Genomic DNA, 24892 nt, shown 5'->3' with positions numbered 1-24892 from the left:
AGTTAGGGCGGTGCCCACAAGTGCAGGGTCACCAGTCTGACTGGGGCCCCAGGGCAGCCCCAGGCCGAAGATGGCAGGCCCGGGAGCGCCTGCAGGAGACAGAACAGGACAGTCCCTTGTCTGGGGAGCCACGAGGAATCTCATTCTTGATATTTGCATTAAGAGAAATCTTACAATAAGAGTGAACGCAGGATAAAAACATGACGGCTGCCCGGAGTAAGCAGGGGGCTGAGCGTCCAGACCTGGGTCTCCCTGGCCCGCACGGCCAGGCGGGCACAGGCTGCCATCCCCGGGAGCTCGGGACCCAGCCAGATGCCTCCACAGACTCTTCCCAACTTCCTACCATGCACACAGATCACTGCCCGCAGCAGAAAACGCCCAGTGAATGTCACATCTACAGCAAAGTGTGAACCAAATCAGGCAACCCTCGCAACAGGCCAGCCCAACCTTCCAAAGCTCTCTGTAGGAGCTCACAGGGCCCCGGGGGGGCTGTCGGGGCCTCGTCCATGCTTTGCGCCCCCAGGGAGGGGGAGTCGGACTGGGGGGTGCGAGGAGGAAAGGGCCTCCAGCACCCACCTGCCCCCGCCCTGCATTCTTGGCCAAAGGAGTCCGACTGACTTTCCCGATGGACAAACGAGATGCCCGATTTCCCCGACAGCCTCGGGTGGGGGGGTCCTGTTCTGCCTTGGCTCTGCCTTCCTGGGCACAACATGAATGTTCAAGCCCCCAACTCTCCCTGTTATGACAGAGAAAGATTATTTGTATCCTTCAGTGCAGTTACAAGAATGAGAGGACACGTACGAATGTCCCCAGGTCCTGGGCCCACAGCCGTAACTACTAAAAGCTCCTCCCGGGGTGGACTGAGGCCTGGCATGTCCCACCTGCTCTCACCGCCGCCTGGCCCACCCTGCTGCTCCCAGACCACAGCAGGCGCGCCTGCCCCAGGGCCTTTGCCCGAGCCGTGCCCTGCCTCCAGAGCGGTCCTGGCATGCTCCTGAGCCTCCTCGGGATGGGCTCTCCTGACCTTCCTTCCCGCCCACGGGGTGTTGGTCTGTGGCACACCCTGACGTGTGACATCCCACATATGTGTCCAACTGTCACCCCCACAGGAGCGTGGGCTCCGGGAGCGAAGTCCCCTTTTCACTCCCCATGGTGTCCCCATCATTAGGGACCAGCCCTGTGCCCGGGGGCACCGAGTCACTGAGAGGCAGAACGTTCTAGCGTGTTCTCACGTGGCAAAGCCCCAGGAGCCACTATGGAAAGATGGGCAGCTGCCTCGGCGGGCAAAGGAAGCTAAAACCAGCCCACCCTTCCCGAAGGTCAACGCCCCCATGTCCCCTTCTCCCTGCCGCCCCTGGGCCTCCCCACCAGACATCAGAACAAGCTCTCCCCACGGCGGGCGGCACAGCCCCGCCAGCTGCATTTCCAGGGATGCCACCACTCCCCACCCTCCTGGCTGGTACTCAAATGCCCCGAACAAGACTGGAAAGGAGCTGAAGCCCCTCAACGCGAGGTTCCAAGATGTCGAAGGAAACGGATGCTGTGAATGTACGTGCCGTGTGAGCCCAGTGTGCCTGCCAAGCAGGCAGAGGGGCCAAGGGTCTGAGGGGCGTCGGGACACTCTGTGCAGCCCCGGGGGTGTGATGGGGACCAGACAGGCCCAGGCACATGGCGGGCAGCCAGTGTGCAGGGGGCACGCCCATCCCACCCACACCCGTGTCCCCCAACTTGAGCGTGGCCCACCCACCTGTAACCACACCTACAGGGCATGAGCTGGCCCACCCAGGCTGGGGTCCTGTCTTCTGAGACCCCCACGTGAGAACTGCAGGGTGAGAGCAACGAGGCCAGAATCACAACCAGGAGCACAACTTATTCGGGGAGCCTGAGGGGGTCCTGGGGGGGTAACTGCAGAGCCGACTGCCAAGCCCTCCGTGTGAAACGGGACAGGAACCCCACTCCTGCCATGTGAAGCCCCCCAGAACTCTGGTCAGTCATTAAGGGCACCCTGGTTTACCTGATGGCGGAGTGCCCCTTATACTGTGGCCCAGCTCAGGAAAATTGACGCAGAAGGTTAACTTTCAAACCCTGTTCTGGGGTCCCTGGCAAGGCTGGAGCTGGGGCCCTGCCACCACCACCCACCCCAGGGGCTTCCCTCAGGGAAAGGAGGCTCGGGGCTGCGAAGCTCTGCTCCAGCTCAGAACTCAGGGGGAGGTGGAAGCCATGGTGTGGGTGTGGGGCCAGGACGCGAATTCTGCAAAGTGGGTTTGTTCACTCCTGCCCCAGGCATCCTTTCGGACATTTGAACGAGTTGTTTGAACACCATGTGTCCAGCTCAGGGGCATGTGGGGTAGTCTGAATTGATCCCCATTCTGCAAATGAGGACCCAGGTCCCCAGTCAGGGAAGTGACACGCCCAAGACCCCAGCTTCTCCACTGCAGACACAGGACGGGAGCCTTTGCCCATCTCAGCTCGGGACGGACCCCTCCCTCCACATCCCCCCTGCCCACCGCCCCCACCACCAGAGCCCCGGCCCTTCCAGGGGAGGCCTGCGTGTTGTCTGGTAATGGTTTCCCTGCAGCCAGAGCCCAGTGCACCATCAAACAGCGTGACAGCTCTGGCCGCTTCTGCTGACGACCCACCAGGGAGGTTCTTGTCTGGAAAAGAACCAGTGGACGGTCCTGCCCCAGGAGGGGCTGCAGGACAGACTCCCACCCCTCACCCCGTGACTGCTGAAAGGGGGCGATCTCACCAGGAGGGAGAGAGACACACAGAAAATACGGCAAAACTAAGCAAAGACAATGGGGAAGACAGGAAAAACAAAACAATGAAAATGAAAAAAAAAATCCCCATTCTAGCTGAACACAGACTGATAAATGTGCACCTGTGCTCACAGGTGTGTGCCCACAGGTGTGCTCACAGGTGTGCACCCACGGGTGTGCACCCACAGGTGTGCTCACAGGGGTGTGCTCACAGGTGTGATCACGGGTGTGCTCACTGGTGTGTGCTCACAGGTGTGTGCCCACAGGTGTGCTCATAGGTGTGCTCACGGGTGTGAGCCCACAGGTGTGTGAAGGGTTGCATCTCAGCTCCACCTCCTTGCATGCACCAGCCACTCAGCCACTAAAAAGGTGCAGAACTGACCTGGAATACGTTCAGCTGCTCAGGCCCCACTTCCCACAAAAAAATGGATGCAAAACCTGAGGGGTTCATTAAGCTCCCTGTAACCATCCTCTCTTCTACGTATCGAGTCTAAGAAGCTTATGTTGTACTTTTGTGACAGGTTCGCTTAAAAAGCAACTTTTCATTTCAAAAGCGCTCACCACAGCCTCCCTGCAAGTCTTCAATGGAGGAAAACAGAAAAATCCTCTCCAGAAAAGTTTACCTGGCACTGGTCACGGCTGCTAGTTAGCTGGGAAAGGAGGCGGACGCGGAATATTCAGCAGAGTCCTGACTGTGTGCGAGCGGACCAGCCTGGGATCCGGGAAAGGAGGGCCAGGTGGAGGGGGGCAGGGATGCTTCCTGGACTCTGGTGGGTCAGCGGAGGCAGAAAAGGGGAGCAGGACTGCAGGAAGGGGTGCATCCAGGTGAGGCCGCAGGAATCACGCCCATCATCAGAGGAAGAGGGACCGCGGGGAACACCCACTCCTGCGATGTGGCCAACGTCCTGGAGCCAGGCTCTGCTGAAGGATGTGCTAGGATCGCTCTGCTCCCGGGATGGCCTCACCCAACTCCTGAAGCCCTCTCATGAAGCAGGCACCCACAAACCCATTTCTCAGAGGAGAAAACAGAGTATTCCCTAGAATAAAGTCTCCTGAATAGATCACCTGGAATTCAAGCCTGCCTCCACCCCCTCCACCGTCCACGCTTTCCTTTTTGAAGACGCTGGAATTCTAAACCCGACCAACCACTTCAGTGTGAAATTAACAGTTTAATTTTGGAAGGGAATTTGCCTGAATGTTTTCTTTGCAGCTCTCTCTCTCACACATACACTCCTCAGAAACCACTTAAGCACGCTGTGTTTTCCTCCCTAAATCCTGAGATGGTGCATGGCCCAGGGACAGTGGTCTGGGCGGTGAGGCCGCTGGGGGATGGTGGCAGGACTGTCCACCTGCTGGGAGTCCGGGGCGGGCTGCGTGTTTCTGTCTTGACCATGAACGGCCTGCTCCCAGGTTCCCGCACACCGCGCCCACAGCGCCTGGTGGGGGGGCCTGGTAACGGGAAGGCTCCCGGCCCGCCCTGACTCACCACAGCCGGGCTGTTTCTCTGGACACAGACTGCTGACCACTGTGCTCACTTCTGGTCCTACAACACCGCCTCCCGCTCGCCCCTGAAATAACTCATGGCCCGGGGCCACCCGGCTAAACCCAGGCAGCAGCAAGACATGCCCATATCGGACACCATGAGCCCCGCAGAGGGTCCTCCCAGGGAAAGAGTGCGAGATGAGGACACAGATGACACCACCACCTGCACCTGCCCCCAGAGCACTGAGTGGAAGCACCCACATTCCAAAGGCTTCTACTGCGGGCTCCGACCAGTGGGCAGAGATGGGTGCCGGGAAGGCGGGAAGGGAGGGGAGGTGGCAGATGGGCATCGGGGACTGTGTGGGTGACAGAAGCATTCTGTATCTTAGTTGTAGCGGGGGTTTCAGGAGAGGACGCTGAACTCCTGGAAGTGCACGGTAAACAGAGTGAACTTTGCTGTTTGTGAACCATGCCTCGACTTTAAAAAGGATGATGACTTCAAGACAGAAATGAAACTCACCGTGCCAAGGGCCCACCCTGCCGTGTCCCCCTCCCCACCATCCCTCCACCCTCCCCCTCCCTCCCAGGGCCTTCCTGCCTCCTCTTCCTGGACTCCCTGAGACAGTGCATGCCTCTCTTCCTCGGGGCAGCTTTGTGGTCTCTTTGTGCCCACCTTGTGGAACAGAGATAGTTTTAACCTTCTCTTCGATGTAATTTATGGGCACATCTTCTGTCCCCTTCTAGACTTTCTGGCAGAGTCCCACCCAGGCGTGAGTCCCGATTAAAACTCCTCACAGCTGTGTGGCCTTGGGTGAGTTACTCAACCTCTCTGTGCTTCACTCCCCTAACTGGCAGAGCAGTTGCCTGGTGACGGGGTGTGTGATGAGGGCTGTCCTGGGGTGGCCGTGGCGATTTGGAGAGGCCAAGGCAAAGGGAATAGCAGGGGTGGGCACTGTGTGACCCCCATCCTGCGTGTCCCCACACCTGCACTGGTGACCGGTTCCTGCCTGCGCTCCCGCTGGCCCAGAGCCCGGGAACGAAAATGCCTCATGGTGTCCAGGCAATGACTGTTCTTAACTCAGCCTCGTTAGCTGGGATGGATTATGGTGAGGAATTGCTTTTTCATGGAAATGTAAAGAAAAAATGGAATCTTTAAACCCTCTCGGAAAGTTCTCTATGTCACTGATTGTCTCTAGTGACACAAACTGCCAGGTGTCAACTGTCCTGCACATCTGCACAGGGTGGCCCTCTGGCCCCAGACAGCCCCCTCCAGCTCTCACCAGCTGGGACACCGTTTGAGCCCCATAGTCGGCCGTCTCTGCTTCTTCAGGGACCGATGACCCTGAGCGACCCCCGGGCCTTTGCACTGTCCGCAGCTTCAACACTCACTGGCCCCTGTTGGACCCGGGGGATCGTGGGGCCGTGCCCCGGCCCACAGGGCTCAGGGGGAGGGTGTCAGCCACGCCTTCGCCCCCTCGGTGCACCTGGGAACCCTCAGCCTAGGGGTCAGAGACCGTTTCTCCCAGGCTTGCTGCTTTCAGTGACCAGCTGCAGGACCAGCGACAAACTGCCCACCTTTCAGTTCTGAGAACAGGCCCAGTGGCACTGGTCCAGCCCTGCAAGGTGCCCAGAAGCAGGCAGGCATCTCAGTGCCCGCAGTCTCATGCACCGAGGGGTCCCGGCCTCTGAGGCGTGGACGGGGTATCACCGACCGGGCAGCTGGAAGGGGTGTGGGCCCAGAGAGGAGGCTGTTCCAGGGGGTGAGCGGCCCTGCACGCCCTCTGACCAGGTGTGGAACTGCAGATGGCTTTGGAAGTGTCCCAAGATGCCTCCTCCCTCGGGGGCCGAAGGGCTCGCCTCACAACCACGGGAAACGCCTGGGCTTGGCCGGTGTCCCTCTTAGGGGAGACCCGTCATCTCACCAAGTCACTCACACTGAGATCTCTCTCTCATTTCTTCCACTTGGACGTTTGCAAGTGTGGTGTTTGTAACCTCTTGGGAAACAAGGTTTGCTTTTATTTTTCTTGCAGCAGGAATCTGCCTCTGTGCTAATTACAGACTCCCCTGCACGTGGACTGAATCAGTTTCTATTCCCAAGAAAATCGAGACCTCTAAAGTGATGGCCACGCCAGGGCCTTTGAGCCTACGATCTTTAGTCCTGTTACAGCAGCAGAGACTGGGAGAGATGCAAAGTGCCTGCTCCTCGAACTTAGAGGCCAAACATGGTGCTGGATGGCCAGGAACCTCCAGACACCTCGACTCCCTTCCTCTGCTAGGGCCGAGTTCCAGAAACCACTCACTGCTCCTGAGCTGGCCAGCTCACACCCTGAGACCCCTGGCCTGCCAGGGGGCGGATGGAAAGTGCTCCCTCCCTTGTAAAAGTTTCCTAAAAACAAAGCAGGCTGGAAGTGCCTTGAGAAACCCAGACTAGAAAAACTAGGGCGAGAGTGGGGTTTTCCAGCCAGAAAGGGGGGGCGGCGCCACCAGCATCACAGATTCCTGGCACCCTGGCTGGGGACACGAGCTGGAGGGCTGCTGGGGTTCGCGGCAGGGCTGGGGCAGGCGTGTCCCCACCCCAGTGACCACGCCCGGACAGCCCACACAAATGGAACGCTGGCAGGGCCGCTCCCATGGGCGCCTGTCCTGCCCACCCAACACCCACGCTCGGGCCTCCCGTCAACAGCACTCCTAACTGAGCAAACACACCGAGCCATGGCCGGCCGGGGACATGGGGGTGCCCGGGGCTGACTCAGCAGCCAGCCGGCCAGCCAGCCACGGAGCAGCCACAGGCTTCTGGCCATCACTGACCTCCAAGGGCAGAAGCAGCCCCGACGCCCCTGACCTGCAAACTGTCTTCCCCGAGGCCGCCTGACCTCCCCGCTGCCAGGTGAAAACTGCCCTCAGCTCACTGCGTGTCATCAGAAGCCCTCTGCCTTCCCGGGGTGCCGTCCTGCCCCTCTGGTCTCAAGGACACAGCCTAGCAGAAGTGTGTGCGCGCGTGCACACACACACACACATGCATACACATGCACACAGGCTCCCTGCTTACCTTCCTTCCAACCAGCCTGGCAGCCCGTTCAGCCCACAACTGCTCACCCCTCTCTTCCACGAAGGAAAGCCTTCCAGCCCAGAACACAGCATCCCCGGGGCGGGGGCGTGTCCCCCTCCCTCCCAGGGACCTGGCCTCCCTCTCTAGTCTGGGCAGAAGGAGGAAGATCCGCTAAGTGACGGACTTTGGTTCCACCAAAAAAAGCCAGGGCAACGTAAACAGGAGGGTGGGGCTCCCTGCAATCAGGTGGAGTGCAATCTGAACCCTGGAGGCAGAGGAGGAGGTGGGGCAAGGGCTTCCCTCCAGCGTGTCCCTCCCCGAGCTGAGAGGCTGATGGGAGGAGCCAGAGCCAGCCCATCGCTTGACCGACGCAGTTCTAGCCTCACTTGGTTCTTCAGCACGTGAGCCAGGGCATGCCCTGCCCCAGCACCTGCTGGGGCTGTGGTCTGTGCAGCTGAGGGGGCTCCAGCCAGCGGCTGACCAGGTGCTCTGAGTCTTTAAATGCACAGAACACACCGAGCAAACAGCAGAGCCCCCTCTGATGCCAGAACATGCCGGAACTTCACAGACATCAGCACCCATCAGGGACATGGAGCACAGCCAGCAGGTCAGCACGGCCCGCCCCCCGCCCCTGGAACAGCCATCCCGGCATGCGGCACATTTGCACCGTGGAGAAAGCGTCTTTTGCTGTGGGACACACTGCAATTCTTGGGCAGGGCCCACTCTGCCTGGTGTTGGGTGGAGGAAACTGAGCAGCCCGCCTCCCCTCCAGGGAACTGGCCCACTTCACAAATAACAGTGCCACTGCGAGTAAAGGAGGGTCGGACTGACCACATTCATTTTCCTCCGAAGAGCTCACGTTGGAAGAAATGAGATGGGGGGAGGGGCTAGCTCAGCGGTGGAGCGTGTGCTTAGCGTGCACGAGGTCCTGGGTTCAATCCCCAGCACCTCCATTAAAAAAAGACCCCTAATTACTTCTGCCTCCCAAAAAACAAAAAGAAAAAGAAACGAGATTAGAAACGGAACTCTGAACGATCGGGTTTGAGGACTGGGGTGCCAGAGCGGGTGGGGTCCCCCGCCTCCTGAAAGACGGAGTCCTCAAAGCTGACCCTTCCATCCCAAGGCTGACAGCCGTGCGGAAAACACCAGCTAAGGTGCCCATGACGAGGAAGGGACGAAATCGCGGCAGTCTGGTCTCTTCTCTCCACTTCCAGCTGTGTCAGAGGGAGCCTGGGCTCGTCTCCCACTGCCTGGGGCTCGGGGCGTGCTTTCCTCCTGCAGCAGGGGCGTCACACAAGCGCTGGGATGGCCTCCAGGAGTCCGTGGCAGGGGTGCCAGCGGGCATCAGGTCTCGGCGGTGCCGCTGCAGATGGCCTCCGGGCACTCGCGCTGGGAACGCTGCCCTGTCCCCGGGTCCCAGCGGCGGGGCCCGACCATGCAGCCCACGCGGGCAGGCGATGACAGCTGAGCTCCCCTGCAACGGCGGGGTCTGTGCGGCCGACGGGGGGCTCTGGGCACCATGCTCCAAAGGGCCTCCGGCCTCCCAATGCTGCACGGGGGGATTCTGTGCCCGGGCCTCCGCAGCTAACCCAGAGCAGACCTGGAGGTTCTCCCGCATGACCCTGCGGACGGGAGGCCTGCGGCACGTGGCGAGCGATCCCCGGTGCGGGGCCCGAAAGCACAGAGAAGGCACCCAGAAAGCACAACCTTATGAGGACTACGTGACAAGAGGCGGAAACTTCACAACGTGGGAGGGAAGACCAGCAGCGGTGGGGGACAGCATGGGGTCAACACGCGCACAGAGCGTCCCGCGGCTGTAGTCACAACAGCCAGACGCGCGAACAACCCCCGCGCCCAGGCGCTGCTGCGTGCGCGGACTCGCGGTGGGCCTGACTCTGACCTCACAGGCCAGCCTGGGCAGCACCACCCCCACGTCCGCAGCAGTGCGCCCACGGCCGAGAAGGTGCCGGTAGCTTCACTATGCAAGAGTTTTTTCCTTGCTGGATCAATCAGTCTTTTGTGGAACTGCATAACTTAACAATGGGCTAATTTACAGAGGTGGGGAGGGAGGCACAAGGTGGCGGCAGGGGACGTCTGCACACACCTGGTGGGGGGGCCTCACCTTTGCAGGCATTGTCCAGGTCCTCCTTTCCAAACATGAGGCCATAGCCCTGGATGGTGCCCATGTGGAACTGCAGGCGGAAGACGACGTCGCGGGTGGCCAAGCGGTATCTCTTGTGGTAGCACTTCACCTGGAAACAAGGGCACGCTGTGGACACTGGACCACGGATGACACTGGACCATGGACGAGACTTGACCATGGATAACACCAGACCATGGACAACACCGGGACAACGGACAACAGCCAGATCACAGACAGCACTAGGACCACGGATGACACTGGACCACAGACACTGGACCATGGGTGACACTAGACCACGGGTGACACTCAAGGGGCGCACAGGCAGAGCACTGCAGGAGGGCCCAGGGAGCGCCCCGCCCCCGAGTCGGGCTGCTGGCGTCACCGCCCCAGGTGTGGGTCCCTCTGAAGTACGCCGAGCTGTCCCAGCAGGGCAGGAAGCCCGCAGCCCTGCAAACTCGGGTGCACTGCACCTCTAACTCTGAGAGACATCCACAGAATGAAATTCTGTGGCCTCTTTTTCCTAGTTTGACCTGAACTCTCCGTGCTTCACCTAAAGCCTCCCTGTCCTCGGGGAAGAAGATGCTGGTCAGGACCTCCTGTAATGTGCTCGATGCTTCTCTGCAGGTTGTAATTCACACAGAGACGGAGACGCGGGGTGGAGGGGAGGGGAGGGGAGAGAGGCCTGGCTCTTAAATTCCAGTGCCAGGCTGTCCAGGCGTCCTGAGTGGTCATTTGAGACCAGCCTCCAGAAGCACCAGGGATGTGATTTGACCTTGGGCTGTTTGTGGCGGCCCAGGGTCCCGGGGTGCAGCTCAGGCCTCCGGGTTGACCGCACTGATGCACAGGGTGGAGGCACCCCTCTAGGCACCTGGTACCACCAGGGGAGGGCAGGCAGGGGAGGGGCCCTGAGCATCACTTCCCACCCCAACCTGGGCAGCGCTGGCCACGGGGAGGGCTAGAAGGCCACAGAGGGGCGGCGTGCTGCAGAGAGGGGACCCCTCTTCCCTCCCACAGCAGGGCAGGGGCTCCTCTCCAGGGCCCCCAGGGGTCTGCGGCCAGAATCAGCCTGGATTCTGCTCTCAGATGCACAGAATGGAGGGGGCACTCCCTTCACCCCACGTGCCCAGCAGAAGGGGCACCTGGAGGCTTCAGGGCCCTGCCCAGCCATCTGGAACCAGCCAACAAGAATTCTGCAGAAACGTGAAAACTTCAACTTGCTTGCCAACAGCAGATGGCTCGCCGGCCACACGTCCTCCGGCCCCTCAGCAGGGTTGGATCAGAGGCTGACTTCTCAGCTTCCTTCCAGAATGTGCTGCCTGCCCCTCACTGCACCAGGGCCCACGTCCTGCACTGACCGCTCGGCCGAGGCCCCCACCCCAGTGCCGCAGGTGAGACCCCACAGGACGGTGGTCCCCCACGAGCCTGTGTCCACGGGCTGACGCGACCCACCTGCCCTCTCCCCGTGGTGCCTTGGAAGTTAGGGCAAGAGAGGGGATGAGCTGGACAAAAGGAAAGAGAGGTTCAGAGATGCCCCAGTCTGGGCGCTCAAGTCTTTATAAACACTGAGGTGCGGCCCAGTTGCCCAAAACACGGCCTCCAGGCACTGATCTCCCCTAAGCAGGCGGCCCCAGGCCAGGCCAGCCCGCAGATGGCACCCCGGACCGCCAGCAGCGGGCCAGTGCCCATGGGCAGGTGGAGCCCGGGGGAGCCGGGGCCGGGCACCTCCCTGGGCCCAGCGAGACTTGGGTGTCTGAAGATGCCTAGTTTTTCCAGGGACAAGAAGGGCTCAGGGGGAGGGAGGGGGAGCCTCCCAAGAACAGCCCCCTCCTGAGACCTGAGCCCCCCCCGAAGCCCTCCCACTGTTTCATGGTGGATGGACCTCCCTCCCCCCTCCTTAGGGTGGACCCCCCACCTGTCCCACTCCTGGGCACCTCAGGAATGACCCCGGCTGTCTCCCGAAGGCACAGAAGACCACGGGTGTCTCCCTCATTCGGGGTCTGGGCGGCTCTGACCAGAGAGGGGATGGACCCATCCTACAGGAGCCCTGCCGGGGGGCCTCCGCAGAGCCGGACTGATCACCGTCCACGACGGCCAACCTCGGTGGTGTTGGTGACAAGAGACCAGAATCACCTGTCTACGTGCCATGGGAGAACTGCTGAAGATATCAAGTGTTGGTGACGTTGCATAAAGATTCGAGCCACCAAGGTCTGCAATTTACCCCTCATCCATCTACGTTAGCAGTTTTATTTACCTAGGTCTCCCCAGTGAGTCTCTAGGACATGGCAATCCTTGGCCTTCAGATTTTAGACTATCTGCATTTGAAAGGACACTCACAAGAGCCAGTGCTCAACTTTGCACGAGGGGAAACCAGTGAAACAGTGGGAAAACACGAGGGAAAAATTGAAACAGTGAGTGGGGCACCAAAGGCCATCGGCTGTCACAGGCCATCCTCCAAAGCCCACAGCGGAGACACACGGTGTGGGCGGGGTGGGCCTGCGGCTCGGGGAACACCCTTACTTCCTCTGGCGACACGACTTTCTCTGTTTTAAAATCACGGCCTTGCGAATTTGTGACAAGGATCAAATCAGCACCATGTAGGAACACAGTATGTGAATCCAAACATTCGCTGTATCTGCTGCGTTTTATGCACTTGTTACCAATGGCCCTGAGAGAAACATTCTCCAACAATCTGGAGCCTAAAGACTGACACATTTTAATTTTTTTAATTTAAAAAATTAAAAAAAAATTTAAATGACTGATATACTACCAGACCTGCTTAATCCTGAGGTGGCACTGGTGTGTTTTTATTTCACACTTTCCACCTACAGGAGTAAAAGCACCTTGGACCAAGGGGTATTTTCCCCACGTGCAAAACTGAGACCCAGCTCTTGGAATTGTCATTTCAAATGCAAATATTCTAAAATCTGAAGGCCAAGGGTTGATGCGTTCTAGAAATTCCAAACCAGAGGACGCGTTCCCCGGAGCACCTGCCTCAGGGTCAGAGGTCGGCCCTCTGGGGTCCCAGCCTGGTCAGTGGAGGCCCCTCTTCAGTTCCATCCTCCCTCAGTCATCAAAGCTGCCATGTGCCCCCTCCAGGAAGAGGGTCACCTGTTTCCACCCACTTTGCTGGTGGCCGTCTAGACGGCCCCAAGGAACGTGTGTCCTCAAAGACACAGCCACAGCCACACACCCTAAGGTTTCACAAGCCTGTCGGCTGCCCTGGTGTGTCAGAGTGCCTGCGTTAGCCAGGGCCAGCGTGCTTTCACTCAGATGGAGGTCACAGTGATGTCAGAGGGTGGTAGGGCCCCGCGGCCCAACGGGGGAGAAAGACGCCTGACAGCACATACTCGCAGGGCAATACACAGACAGACACACGACCGCCTCCGACAACAGCCCCCGCAGGAGCAAGTCCGGGGACCCCGGGCGCGTCCTCCGCCCGGACGTCACCCAAGTGCCCTGAGTAGGAAGCAGGAGCTACACAGGCTGGTTGCTGGGGCCAGGTCGGGGCTGCCACCACGGCGGTGGGATTCAGCGGCCACGGGGCACCAGCAGAGACAGCAAGACAAGGCACGTGTCTGAGAAATTGTTTACCAGCCCTCAGGGCCTGGACCTCGGCCAGGCTCCCGGCGGCCGCGCCCACGCGGATTCCTCAGCGAGGTTACATACCGACACGCCGGCAGACCCCAATGGCAGCGAGTCTGCTGAGCACCCGAGGGGGTGGCCTCGAAAATCTGGCCCTCGGGCGAGCACAGTGCAAAGACGGGGAGGTGGGGTGGGGGTGTGCAGAGGGAGGGAGGGACAGCCCTCCCGCCAGCCCCCCAGGGGAAGGGAGGAAGGACGGAGCCCTCCACCTTCCCACACAGTGTTCCCAACCCACCAGAGCGGACGCGGCCTTACCTCTCGGAACTCGACCCCTGAGACCCGTGTTAACCGGTCTTGACACAGAATCCCAGGGGCGGGAAGTGGGCGGCCCTGTAAGCAGAGGAGATGAGCCCACAGACCCCGTGAGGATGCGGGGAGGAGACGGCACCTGTGACAAGGATGCATTCACCAAACTCCAGGAGGGAAAAATCCGAGGACAATGTCGTCTCAGAACGGTGGCCGGGGCCGCCAGCCGGCCCGGGGAGCCCCTCCTGCCGTCCAGAGCCCAGCACACACCAGACAGACAGCCTGGCCGAGCCCTCAGCCCCTGTGGTGGGAACTCAGACACTCATTCCCTGCAGCTAGGTGTCCGTCCAAGTCCCGGCCTCTGCCAGGTTCTCGCTGAGAGATGAAAACGCCTGTGTATTTGAACCTTTACACAGAAAAGGCCCTGAAGCGTCCCCTCCCCCGACGCAGCTTCCTCCACTCGAGGGCCGTCTGCTGGGTCCACAGAGGAGGACGCCAGGCGCTAACTGGCCAGAATGCAGGACCAGGCAAACCAAAGTTCACCCGAGCTGGGAGAGGCTGGGAGGAGACGTGCAGGAGGGCAGCTCAGGCCGCCCCCAGGACGCTCTGCCACTGCGAGGGACATTCCGGGCACCTGCCCTTCCCGTGCGGTTTCTCGGGCTGTCTTCAGGTGGAGCCAACAGCCCTGGGGTTTCGAGCAAGGAGCCAATGTACTGCGCTCTGAGTGTGGCTGCGCTGACACCCGGGGCCTGTCCCCGAGTGCCTCTTCCTCCCCAGGCTGGGATCACCACTCCCGCCGTGACTGTCCCGGCGCGAGCCTCCCGTGTGTCTCTGTGCACAGGTGAGCACGCACGAGGATCCGCCGGCTCGTCCCACTCTACAGCTGGAATCTAAACTCGCGGGAGTGGGGGCTGCGTGTGACTCACCCTCTCGTCCTCTAAGAATGAACGAGCGGTCAGGTCACAGCCCGGGGCGGGGGGAGGGGGGAACAATGAGCCCGATTTCACTGCTGATCTCACTAGGGCAGGTTTACTTGATGGACACAAGTATTAGGAACTGAATTCTGTCCCCCCCAAATTCATACACTGAAGTCCTAAAGGTGATTAACATAAAATGAGGTCGTATTGAGGTGGGGCAACCCCATGGGACTGGTGTCCTTGTAAGCAGAGATGACACAGACACGCAGAGGGAGACCCCGTGAGGACTCAGGGAGGAGACAGTGTCTGCAGGAGACACCAGCCCTGCCGACACCTTGCTCTTGGGCTCCGGCCTCCAGGATGGGGAGAGGATGATCACGGGTTGTCTGAGCCCCCAGGCAGCGGGACTTTGTCCTGGGAGCGCGGGGAACACCAACATGGGAGGTCACAGCTACCTGGAGGCCTCCTCGATCAGTAAACCAAACCTCCTTTCTACAAACGGCACAAGGGGAACCCACCCTGTGTGATGGAAAAGTACGCCTTTCCAGCTGTAACTCACATCCTCCTCCTCCCATCTGATAATGCTGCAAAAATAAGTGCAGAGTGTGCAAAAGTGAACAGTAAACACAGGAAGTACAAAGCAAGTCATAATGCACTCCCAAAATTCTCTGCATTGGGAGAGCACAGAGGTGTGGGAGGGGCTGGCCTACGGAGGGGCTGTGTGCTGGGAAGGGTCTGGGAGACCCTATCTGCCTGCCGGCATCTCTCCCAGGAACAGAAAACCACGGAGATGTCTTTATGTTGGAAACATTCCCCCAGGAGGCTCCCAAGCCCTCGAGCTGCCGGGGTGCCTGCACCTCGACTTGTGCTGTGATGCAGACGGGCCTGGACACGTGTCCCTAAAGCAGCACCACGGCTGGTCCCCTGGGGAAGACAGTGGCCCACAGTGCTTGTGGGCTGTGGGCCTGCCCAGGGACTCCAGCCGGGGGTGGGCTCTGGACTGTCAGGTGTGGACGGGGCCCCGGGCGGAGCGCCCCGTCAGCTCACCACAGGGCTGGGCAGCGGTAAGACCGGTGGGTTGGGGCCTCCTGGGGTCGGGGGTCTCCCGAGGTGGAGGCCCCCAGGCCAAGCCGCAGCAGGCCCAAGGTCACATCGAGTGGCCTTCACCCCGCCAGCTACGCTGACCCATCGCGTCCTCACGAACCCCCATGTGGTTCCCATGCAGCAGGGGGGCTCGGGTCTGGACAGTGACCCATCCAAGGCCACCCAGTCCCTTTAAGCCGCAAACCTGGCGGAAGCCCAGGCATGGGCCGAGGCCTGTCCTGGCCAAATCCGCTGTGGCTGGAGCGTGCCTTCAGTCGGAGACCAAGGGCTTTCTCCCCTGACCACCGCGCCTCCAACTCAGTCCTGCGGCGGGGACCCTCGGGTGTAGCTCAGTGCATCGTCAGGACACGGGAAAGAGCTTCGGTAACACCACGCTTCCCAGAAGCAAGCTGCAAAAGCCCTGAACCACCCAGCTTCAGTCTCGCAGGACAGCTAACCCCCACAGTGGCACCCTCAGGGTCGGCGCTGCGCCTTTCACACCCCGCCCAGCGCCTTGCGCCCGGCCTGAGGGCACGTCCTCCTGGAGCCCCTGGCCCGCCAGCCTTGTCTGGCAGGACCATCTCTGCGGGGCTCTCCGGATCCCCTCCTGGAGATGACCACTCCCCAGGCTCCTCCAGGACAAAGATGTCCCCCCACCCCCCCCAGTGCCAGGGCCCCACGCAGACACTCAGAAAGCTACCAACATTCAGAAAGGGCTGCTGGACAAATGAATTAATGGGAAGGAAGGAAGGGGAAAGGGAGGGACGGAGGCAGGGCCGGTGAGGCCCCCAACAGGCCCTTGGCTGACAACGGGCCCTTGGCCCAGGCAGGGGGAGGACCTGCAGCCTCCAGCCCACAGTCAGGCGCTCCTTCTGGGAGAGGACCCCACGACCTGGTGTGGGAGTCACCCGCCACGTCCCGGGCTTTTGGCCACCTCCCTCAGGGCCATCACAAAGGGACTTGGGCCCTTTGTGGGTCCACAGACCCACCATAGACCCCAGCGAGCCCCCAGCCTGGAGATGCTGGCAGCAGGCTCTCCCCCAGGCCATGGGCTGGAGGCGAGGCCTGGAGCCAGCGGCTGGGTGCCCATCACAACAGCAGCCTCGCCGTTCTCTCTCGGCCTCTCTGGGTCTTCTGGCCTCCTTCTGGCTGGAGGACTAGAGCCGGGGCCCAGAGCCAGGGGGCAGACTACTAATGATGAATGAACACTTTCCATCTGCATCTACACCTGGGAGGCCTGGGTCACGTAAAGACGGGCATTACAGTCGAGAAGTGGGAACCCGGAAAGAGCAGTGGCTGGGTTAGGACTTGAACTTCAAGGGTGCAAATTGCAAGTAGCCTTGTTTACTCCCTTTGTTAAAAAGGCTGTACTCACTCTGTAAAGAAGGTCATTTGCCTCATTTTATTTAGAGTCCACATATAAGTGTATCATAGGGTATCTGTCTTTCTCTGTCTGACCAACTTCACTTAGTATAGAACCTCTAGGTCCATCCATCTTGCTGCAAAAGGTATTATTTCTTTTTCATGGCTGAATAGTATTCCACTGCAAAAGCAGGAACAGACTCACAGACACAAAACAAACTTATGGTCACCAAAGGGGGAAGGGGGTTGAGATACACTAGGAGCTTGGAATTTGCAAGTACAAATTACTGGATATAAAACAGATTAACAACAAGGTCCTACTGTACAGCACAGGGAACTATATTTAATTTCTTGTAATAAATTATAATGAAAAAGAATCTGAAAAGGAACAAGTATGTGTAACTGAATCGCTATGCTGTACACCAGAAACTAACACTGAATCAACTATATTCAATTTAAAAAAAAGCAAACAAAAACCTGCACAGCTTTACTCAAAAAATCAACCAACTGCCTAAAGAGAAAGGCTTGCTTCTCACCCTTCCTGTGGGTTTTCTCTGGGTGGGGGGATGGCAGGGGCCTTTGGGGTGTGATGTGGGAGAGCGGGGCAGGGGACCACTCACCATGACGTCCCCCTTCAGGAGCTGGGCCGGCTCCACGGAGATGCAGACCCTGCCTTGGTTTTCTGGGCCAACGTTGCTTCAGAACAAACAAAAAGGTTCGTTGTCACAGGGTTCGTGATTTAGTGGGAAGAATGCATTCTGAGAACAGCAGCCCCATGATGGACATCACACAAGGTACCCTGCTCCGCCCAGGAACCCAAATCCTTAGACTCTCCCCTGCAGGAAATGGGTCCAAAAGGTGCGAAAAAGCCATGGGGCCGGCAAGGTCCTGGGGGCAACACCAGAGACCCCAGGCAGCGTGGAACCCAGGGGTGTTCACGGCCCCGCTTCTGTAATAAGCTAAGAGTGTGACCACCCGTGTGTCACCAACGCCCGGGTCCAACAGGAGTCCAGACATGTGGTAACAGCTCCTTCCGAGCAATGAGAAGCCTTTTTTTCACCTTTGTTCATTTTCCATCAATGTGCATAAAATGCTCATCCAAACAGAAACAAACCCAATCAAAAAGATCTAGAAACTCATACACATTCTGGAAATGTGTGCCTGCCCTTTGTCTAAACGCAAAAAGGAGAGAGAGGCAAATTGTGGTCGGCCCCCAAATGAGAGCCGTATCCGATTCCTTCCATGCAGCATGGGGCCCCTCAGCCCCACTCCGGTCCCAGCGTCCTGGCCCCTGGATGGAGCCAACCACTGTGACAGTAGCAAGACGCCTGCCAGAGGTATGGCGGGGGTCCCCCACCTCGGCTTCCCGGGCGGCTTCCTGGGGGTCCATCTGGGCTCTGCCACAGCCCCCGCCCCCGCCCTGCAGTGGGACCCCTACCCCGCCCCACCCTGGCCAGGCCCCTCCCCAGCTCTGCAGTGGGACCCCCGCCCCCACCCCACCCCCACCCCCCACTCCTGGCCAGGCCCCTCCCTCGCTCTTCAGTGCCCCCACGCAGGCAACCCACTCACTAGATCCCTGACGTGTACACCAGGCTGCATGGCCTGGTAGAGCTTCAGAAAGGGCCGGCAGGCTGAAAGACACACAGAGTGCTCTGTAAAGATGCGAAGCCAACAGGCGAACCGCAGTCTGACGGACGGATGCGTGGACAGAGGGGAGCCAGGGCCTGCCCTCGGGGCCTGGGGCAGCAGTGCTGGAGTCACCCACAGCGAGGGACACCGCGCTCCCGGGGCAGGTCCCGCTCCCCTCACTGGCCACCCGTGCCCCTGATAGGCAGGTCGGCCCTGCCGCACCCTGGCAGCTTTGTGTGGTCAGGGGCCAGGGGGACTGAGGACCAGCCCCCGGCGTGGACGTCTCAGGAGGGAACGGGAGGCAGGGCCGGCACCGGGAAGCAGGTGTGGAGACACTCACCTCCACCCATGTCGAAGTTCGGGGTCCCATGCAGGATGACAAAATGCAGGAACAGGGGTGACGCGTTCATCTTCACCGTTCCTGACAGGAGCCCACTGAGAAACTGAACGTACCTGCGGAGGGCAGTGGCTTAGAGCGCCCACGAGGTCCCTCCCACCCCCACACCCTGGGGGGGCCCCCCGGGGAGGAGGGAGGAGCCCTAGGAGAGACCTCAATGTGACTGCTCACAGCCGGGAGGGGTCCCAGCACCCCAGGCTCTGGTCCGCGCCCTGGAGCGCAAACCAGGCCCAACACCCATTGAGAACCTCCGGGCCCCCATGCTGACGTGGCCCACGACCTGGACACAGAACCCTGGGCACCTCCTGCTCTGCACCCCAAGCACCGGGCACCACCTCTGTCCAAGGAACCCCAAGCCAGGCAAGGCCAGGGCATGGCACGGTCACGGTCCCCAGGCCGGGAGACGGGACAGCAGGAGCCCTGCGGTCCCATGCACGTGTTCTCTGAACCAGCTCACACCTCTGAAGTCACCCAACCCATCTCTCATCCTGCTATCCCTGGGAAACCCAAGGCACGGGGGTCTGCACTCCATGACACATCTGATGGTGAGGGCCCCCACATGAGCTCCTGCACTGCCCTCCTGCCCTCTCCCTTCTCCTCCTCTGTGCCCGCCCTCCCCACGGCCTGTCTCACCCTGCTCTCTGAAGACCCTGCCGGCCGACAGCCCTGTGGGTGCACCTGGCAGTCCAGAGAGACCCTACCCGAGGAGTGCTTCCCCCTTGCTCCTCCCGGGACACGAGGTGCTGGCTGTGACCCCAGGTGGGCGCAGACCTGCCGGGATCTCACACACAGCCTGGCCTCAGCCTCTCCCTCCCCCTGCAGCGCCTCACTCCGGAGCAAACCAAAAGCCCACGGTACGCAGCACCTCCGTGCACCTCGGAACCCCAACGCCGACACAGAACCCCCCAGGTGCAGGGAGGAGGCGCCCGCTGACTCATGGGCTCCTCCATGCCCCCCCACCCTGTCCACTCCCCCTGGAGCCAGGGACCCCCGCCCCATGACTGGGACCCCTGCCAGGCTCAGTGTACTTATGCTAAGAAACTCGTCTGCTTATTTCACTCAGCATACTGTCCACCCACGTTGTCACAGGTGGCACATTTTCATCCGTTTGTTACGGCTGAGTCCTCTTTCACGTGTGTACACCACGTCTTCCTCGTCCACCCATCCCCGGAGCGACACCTGGGTGCTCCAACATCTCGGCTGCTGTGGACAATGCTGCAGTGAACACGGGGTGGAGGCGTCTCTTCCAGGTCCTGCTTTCATTCCTTCAGGTGTACAGCCGGGATTGGGGTTGCCGGGTCACACGGCAGTTCTGTTTTTAATATTTTGAGGATCCTGCAACACCGTCGCCCACAGTGGCTACACCAGTTTAGATCCCCACCCACAGTGCACGAGGGTCCCTTCCCGCCACGTCCCCGCCGACGCTCGTTTTCTCATCCTTTTGATGATGGCCATCTGAATGGTGGGAGGTAGCGTCTCTTCACAGTGTGTCAGTCATATATATGGAATCTTAAAGAGCCAAACTTTTAAAAAAAGAAAGGGAAATGGTGGTCCCCAGGGTCTGGGGGCTTGGGGACAAGAGGGGTTTGAGGGTACAGACCTGCACGGAGGAGGAGTGAGTCCCGGAGGTCTCCTCACAGGACGGGAATGCATCACATCAATGCTTGTATGCCTTAAACTTACACAACGCCACATGCCGGGCACACTCACATTTTTTAAAAGTATCTGATTGACCCCAGCAATTCAGAGGCAGTCCGTTATCTCAAGCTGCTGAATTTGCAAGCAAAGCAAACAGAACAAGAAGGAAATTTCTAGTAAACTGTAAAAACAGAAGTTTAAAACCTCCACTTATAGTAGAGGGAGGGTAGAACTCAGGGATACAGCACATGCCTAGCACTCACGAGTCCTGGGTTTGATCCCCAGTGCCGCCTCTAAAGATAAAGCAATAAACCGAATTACCCCCCCACAAACAAATAAGACCAAAAATCCCCCTACCTATAATCTATCCTTTTAGAAAAAACGTTAGAACATTGGCTTCAGCTTGGGTGTCCTTCACAGTGTTTCCACTTTCCGGGTGGCAGGTGCCCCTCTTCCCTTTCGGAGACCTCACCGCAGGATGGCAAGGCTGGATGGAAGCCCTGGGTGGTGGGTGGCCCCGTGGCCGGGCTGTGGCTGCAGGGATGGATCACCAGGTGACTCCACTCGGCTTCTTGTCCCACCTTCTAGCCAGACAGCAGGTGTCTTTATCCTCCCGTTCAGACGTGAGGACGCAGGTGTCCATCCTCTCATGCAGACTGAGGGACATGGGTGTCTCCATCCTCAGGACCCATCTGCCTGCTTATCACCCAGTGCACACCCTGCAGTTTGCAGGCCCTGCAGCTCCCTGGTCTTGAGCACAAGAGAATGGACCACGGACGTGGTCATCGCCGGCTCCAGAGAGCGGTCGTCCTCCCTGCAGTGCCAGGCAGCCCTGGTCACAACCCTTGACCCCTCGGCCTCCTCATGGCCCAGCCAGTGTGTCTCCTCTGTGGGCACCTGGCTGCTCGCTCCGCCCGCACTGGTCACTCCGGACAAGGTGGCCCTTCACTCGGGGACCCATGAGCACACAGACCAGGTGTCAGGAAGGAGGGGTGGTGGTCAGTTTGTTTCACATTTTTGTGCACGTACGGAGGGTCCTCCACTTCCACTGACACAGCCCGGCCACCACTGCCACCCAGCAGCCAGAGGGAGCATGGACGTTGCTTCTTTCGGGTGAGGAGGGTCAAGGGTCAGGGTGACGGCAGAAGAAGACCGTTTCCCTGCAAGCTCCCAGAGCCCAGGCCGCGCTCCCAGGGGTCAGAGACGGAACTGAGGTGGGCATCCCCCTGCCTGGGCCCCAGGCGCACTGCCCAGCGGGGCCAGTTCCTCATGGCATTGCACCAAAAACCCTCCTCTTGAAGCAGCTCATGTGTAAATTCTCACCTGCCCATTTCAGACGTCTGCTGTGCATGCAGACTTCTCACCTTTCTAGGTGAATCAAAGACATAAAGTGTTAGGATGAAATGCAGCTGAGTTCTTCCTCCCCGCGCTTCCTTTGTCGGGAAGAAACACAAAGTCATTTTGTAAGTCAGTGTTTCCTATTCATGAAGCGCCACTTCCCGGCGATCCTGCTGCCTGACCTTGTGGAGCTGAAGTCGTTGCAGGCAACTTGTTCACAGGATTCGATGCAGCCGTAACTCCCAAGCCCCAGGCCTGGATTTTGTGACACTGTGGTTTTACCACCCGGTTGTTAGACACCTGACCGGGATCGGAACGGCCTTTTAGGAAAACCTCCGGAGAGAAGACCTGCACATGTGCCCTCTGCACCTTCCCTGCTTCCCATCCAAGGTCCTCTCGGACACTCATGGCATCGTGTCAAAAACGGGAGAAATGGGGAGGGTGTCGCTCAGGGGTGGAGCGTGTGCTTAGCAGGCACGAGGTCCTGGGTTCCATCCCCAGCCCCTCCTCTAAAAATAATTCAGTAAAACTACCTACCTCCCCTCCATCCAAAATGACAGAAATATTCCAAACCACATAATCCTACAGCCTGGGGAACTTTTGGCTACTAGACACCCAGGAATCCTGGGGTCCGCACACCCGGACTTTTGGCTTCCCCCTCGCCTCGCAGAGGGGACATGGGAACGACCCCACCGGGGTCTCCCCAGGGTCCCTTCTTCTCCGCACCCCTGCGAGGGGTTTGCTGCCCCAAAGGAGCCGGTCACCTGTCATCCCCCACCGCTCTCGGAGGGGGGACCCCAGAAGCGTGTGCCGTCTCGCTCCTTCTGGGAACAGGGAAGTGGAAGAAAGGGTGAGCTTGCCACCACTTCACTCATTGCTCCCGCCGGGCTGTGCTGACGAAGGCCAGAGAAGAAGTTTCTTTTCTTAATTCCCCATCAAACTGAAGGGGCCTCCATGTTCATGGGCCACGCTGACGCAGCAGGGCCGTCGGCCTCCGCCGGAGGCCGCCCCGGGGCTTCCACCCGCTGCCCTCAGTCTGCTCAGGTGACAGGTGCGGGGAGAGGGCACCCCCGCCCAGAAACCCCGCTGGGAACCAGCGACTTCCAAGGGGCCTCTGTTGCCGCAGGCCGCCTGCTCGGTGGCTTTTAGGAGGAAGGCACAAAGTGACAGAGAATCTGCCATCCGTCAGACGGGCCTCCGGCCTCCCAGGCCCATAAACTAATCACGTGAAGGCCGGAGGAGCCTTGCTGCCAGGCTCCGAGCTTCCAGAACCACAAGCCTCAGCTCATGAATCCACTCTCACCACCAGACTGGCTTTGAGATGGTTTCCTGAGCTCAGTCCTGAAATGGCCTGCAAGGCCTGCCCTCGGGGCCATCTGGGGCCACAGCCACGGCTCCCACCCTGGCCTGTGCCCGCGGACATGGTCACCGCGCCTCCTGGAGGTCTCAGATGCTCCTGCATTGCTTCGCTCAGTTGTGACCAGCTGGATTATGGTGTGACCAGCATCTTCCCCGGCAGGCGCTGGGCGGGGTGACCTGCGGGGCTGGAGATGAGCCTCGGAGTGCAAACATAATCCACGCCGCCCTGACCACTCGTCAACGCTCCGGCCTCCATCCTCACTAGATGCACCATGACTGGGGCATGTCAGAGGGAGAAGTTCCCCTCCTCCATCAGTGCTGTTAATAAGCTGCAGGGAAGGGTGACCAGCACCCGTCCCCAGTGAGCACTGCGCTCTGGGCTGCACTACCCCTGCTCACCCTCCCGCCGGGGCACGTACAAATGTCACCGTTTTAGAAAAAGCTCAGCCCAGAAATGACACTCGCTGGCTCAAAATAGAACACGGGGCCGTTTAACTGAAAGGCTAATAAAATCCTGGTTTCCCTCGGTGACTCACGTGTCCTGCGGTCCCACACCCACAACGCATGCCCCAGCCACGAGAATCTCCCAGGATGGAGCAGCAGGAGCCTCTGCGGTCCCTGAAGCCCCTTCCCCAGTGTAAACATCGTGACTCGGCCCTGGACCAACACACCCGTGGCCCTGCCTCCCCCCAGGTGCTGCTGGAACTTTCTGTGCCCCGCACCTGTGGGCCCAGCCCTCGGCCCTGGGGAAACAGACATGAACGCAGGAAAACCGTCTCAGTAACTGTTCACTTTACAGTGAAAACACGGTGACCGTGTCCTTAGCCCCCCGGCCCCACATGCAGAGAAAGGGTGTCTGCCGGGCACGGGCTGCCGGCACCCGGCGCTGCTCCACGGGCCTGAGGGTGGCGTGGCTCACCTGGGTGCGGCCTGCTCCCTGGCCCCCCACAGCTTCTGCCTCTGAGGCTGATGCCGGGCGCAGGGGCCACCATCCCCAAACCTGCATGTGTCCACACTCGTCCTGGAGAGCGTGTGGCCGCATCCCGCCGCCCGCAGCCACCCTGGCAGAGGCTGCGTGGCCCCCCACTCAGCTCAGATGCAGCTCCCTGCCCCTGGTCCTGGAGGCAGGACACCAGCCAAGTGCACGGAGGGACCGATGACTGAGCGCAGGGAGGGGCCCTGGGTCCACGCCAGAGCCGGCCAGGGAGGGTCATGATCCACCCCGGATTCACCCCGGGCACCTACCACCACCCCTCCTGCCTCGGCCGCTCCCAGGACTCACCCCCTCCGCCCCGATGTCCTCAGGTGTGAGGCCTCGTCGGTCTTTGCGCTCTGACTCTGGGACAACACGCACCGTTTCTGGGAAGGCTGCATCAAAGTCGAGACTTTGTCATCATAGAACTTCTTCATGGCAAATCTGTCGAGGGCCTGGTCGGCACTGGGGAGGCAGAGGGAGAGAGTTAGCCCCACGGCCACCACGGGGGCCCCCAGGCTGCTCTGAGGGACCCGCACCCTCAGGAGCCCCACTGCCCGGCACACCCACTCAGCACCTCCTCTCAGGCCTCTTCCCCCACCAGAAGATGAGGGGCCGAGGGGGCCAGGCCTGCAGGGTCTGAGTCCCTTCTGCTGGGCATCACTGGGCCCCACGCATGCTGGCAGGGGGTCGCCCACCCCTGCTTCCCACAGGCGGGCTCAGGCCCGGCGTCCACTCTCCTGCCACATGGGCACCACATGGGGGCAGCATCAGTGGGCTCTGCGGAGGCCAGCAGGCACACCCAGGCCTCTGGACCAGGAGGGGCCCCGCACGCCCTGCGGTTGGTGCCGCCCACCAGCCCCACGAGGCAAGTC

General features: G+C 60.1%; 1 protein-coding gene across 1 annotated transcript in view; it reads right to left on the bottom strand.

Moving 5' to 3' along the window:
* Nucleotides 1–24892, bottom strand: part of LOC116659625 (tensin-3-like) — an 84528-nt gene that overhangs the window by 49802 nt on the left and 9834 nt on the right. The window contains 6 exon segments of the mRNA XM_032467413.1: nucleotides 9413–9542; nucleotides 17304–17379; nucleotides 18253–18272; nucleotides 18274–18314; nucleotides 18653–18765; nucleotides 24399–24482. Of these exon segments, the coding sequence (XP_032323304.1) occupies nucleotides 9413–9542; nucleotides 17304–17379; nucleotides 18253–18272; nucleotides 18274–18314; nucleotides 18653–18765; nucleotides 24399–24482 (464 nt within the window).

The sequence above is a fragment of the Camelus ferus genome, chromosome 24 (genome assembly GCF_009834535.1).
Source record: "Camelus ferus isolate YT-003-E chromosome 24, BCGSAC_Cfer_1.0, whole genome shotgun sequence".
Classification (NCBI taxonomy): domain Eukaryota; kingdom Metazoa; phylum Chordata; class Mammalia; order Artiodactyla; family Camelidae; genus Camelus; species Camelus ferus.
Note: the sequence above shows the minus strand (reverse complement) of the source record. Positions and strands in the feature narration are given on the sequence as shown.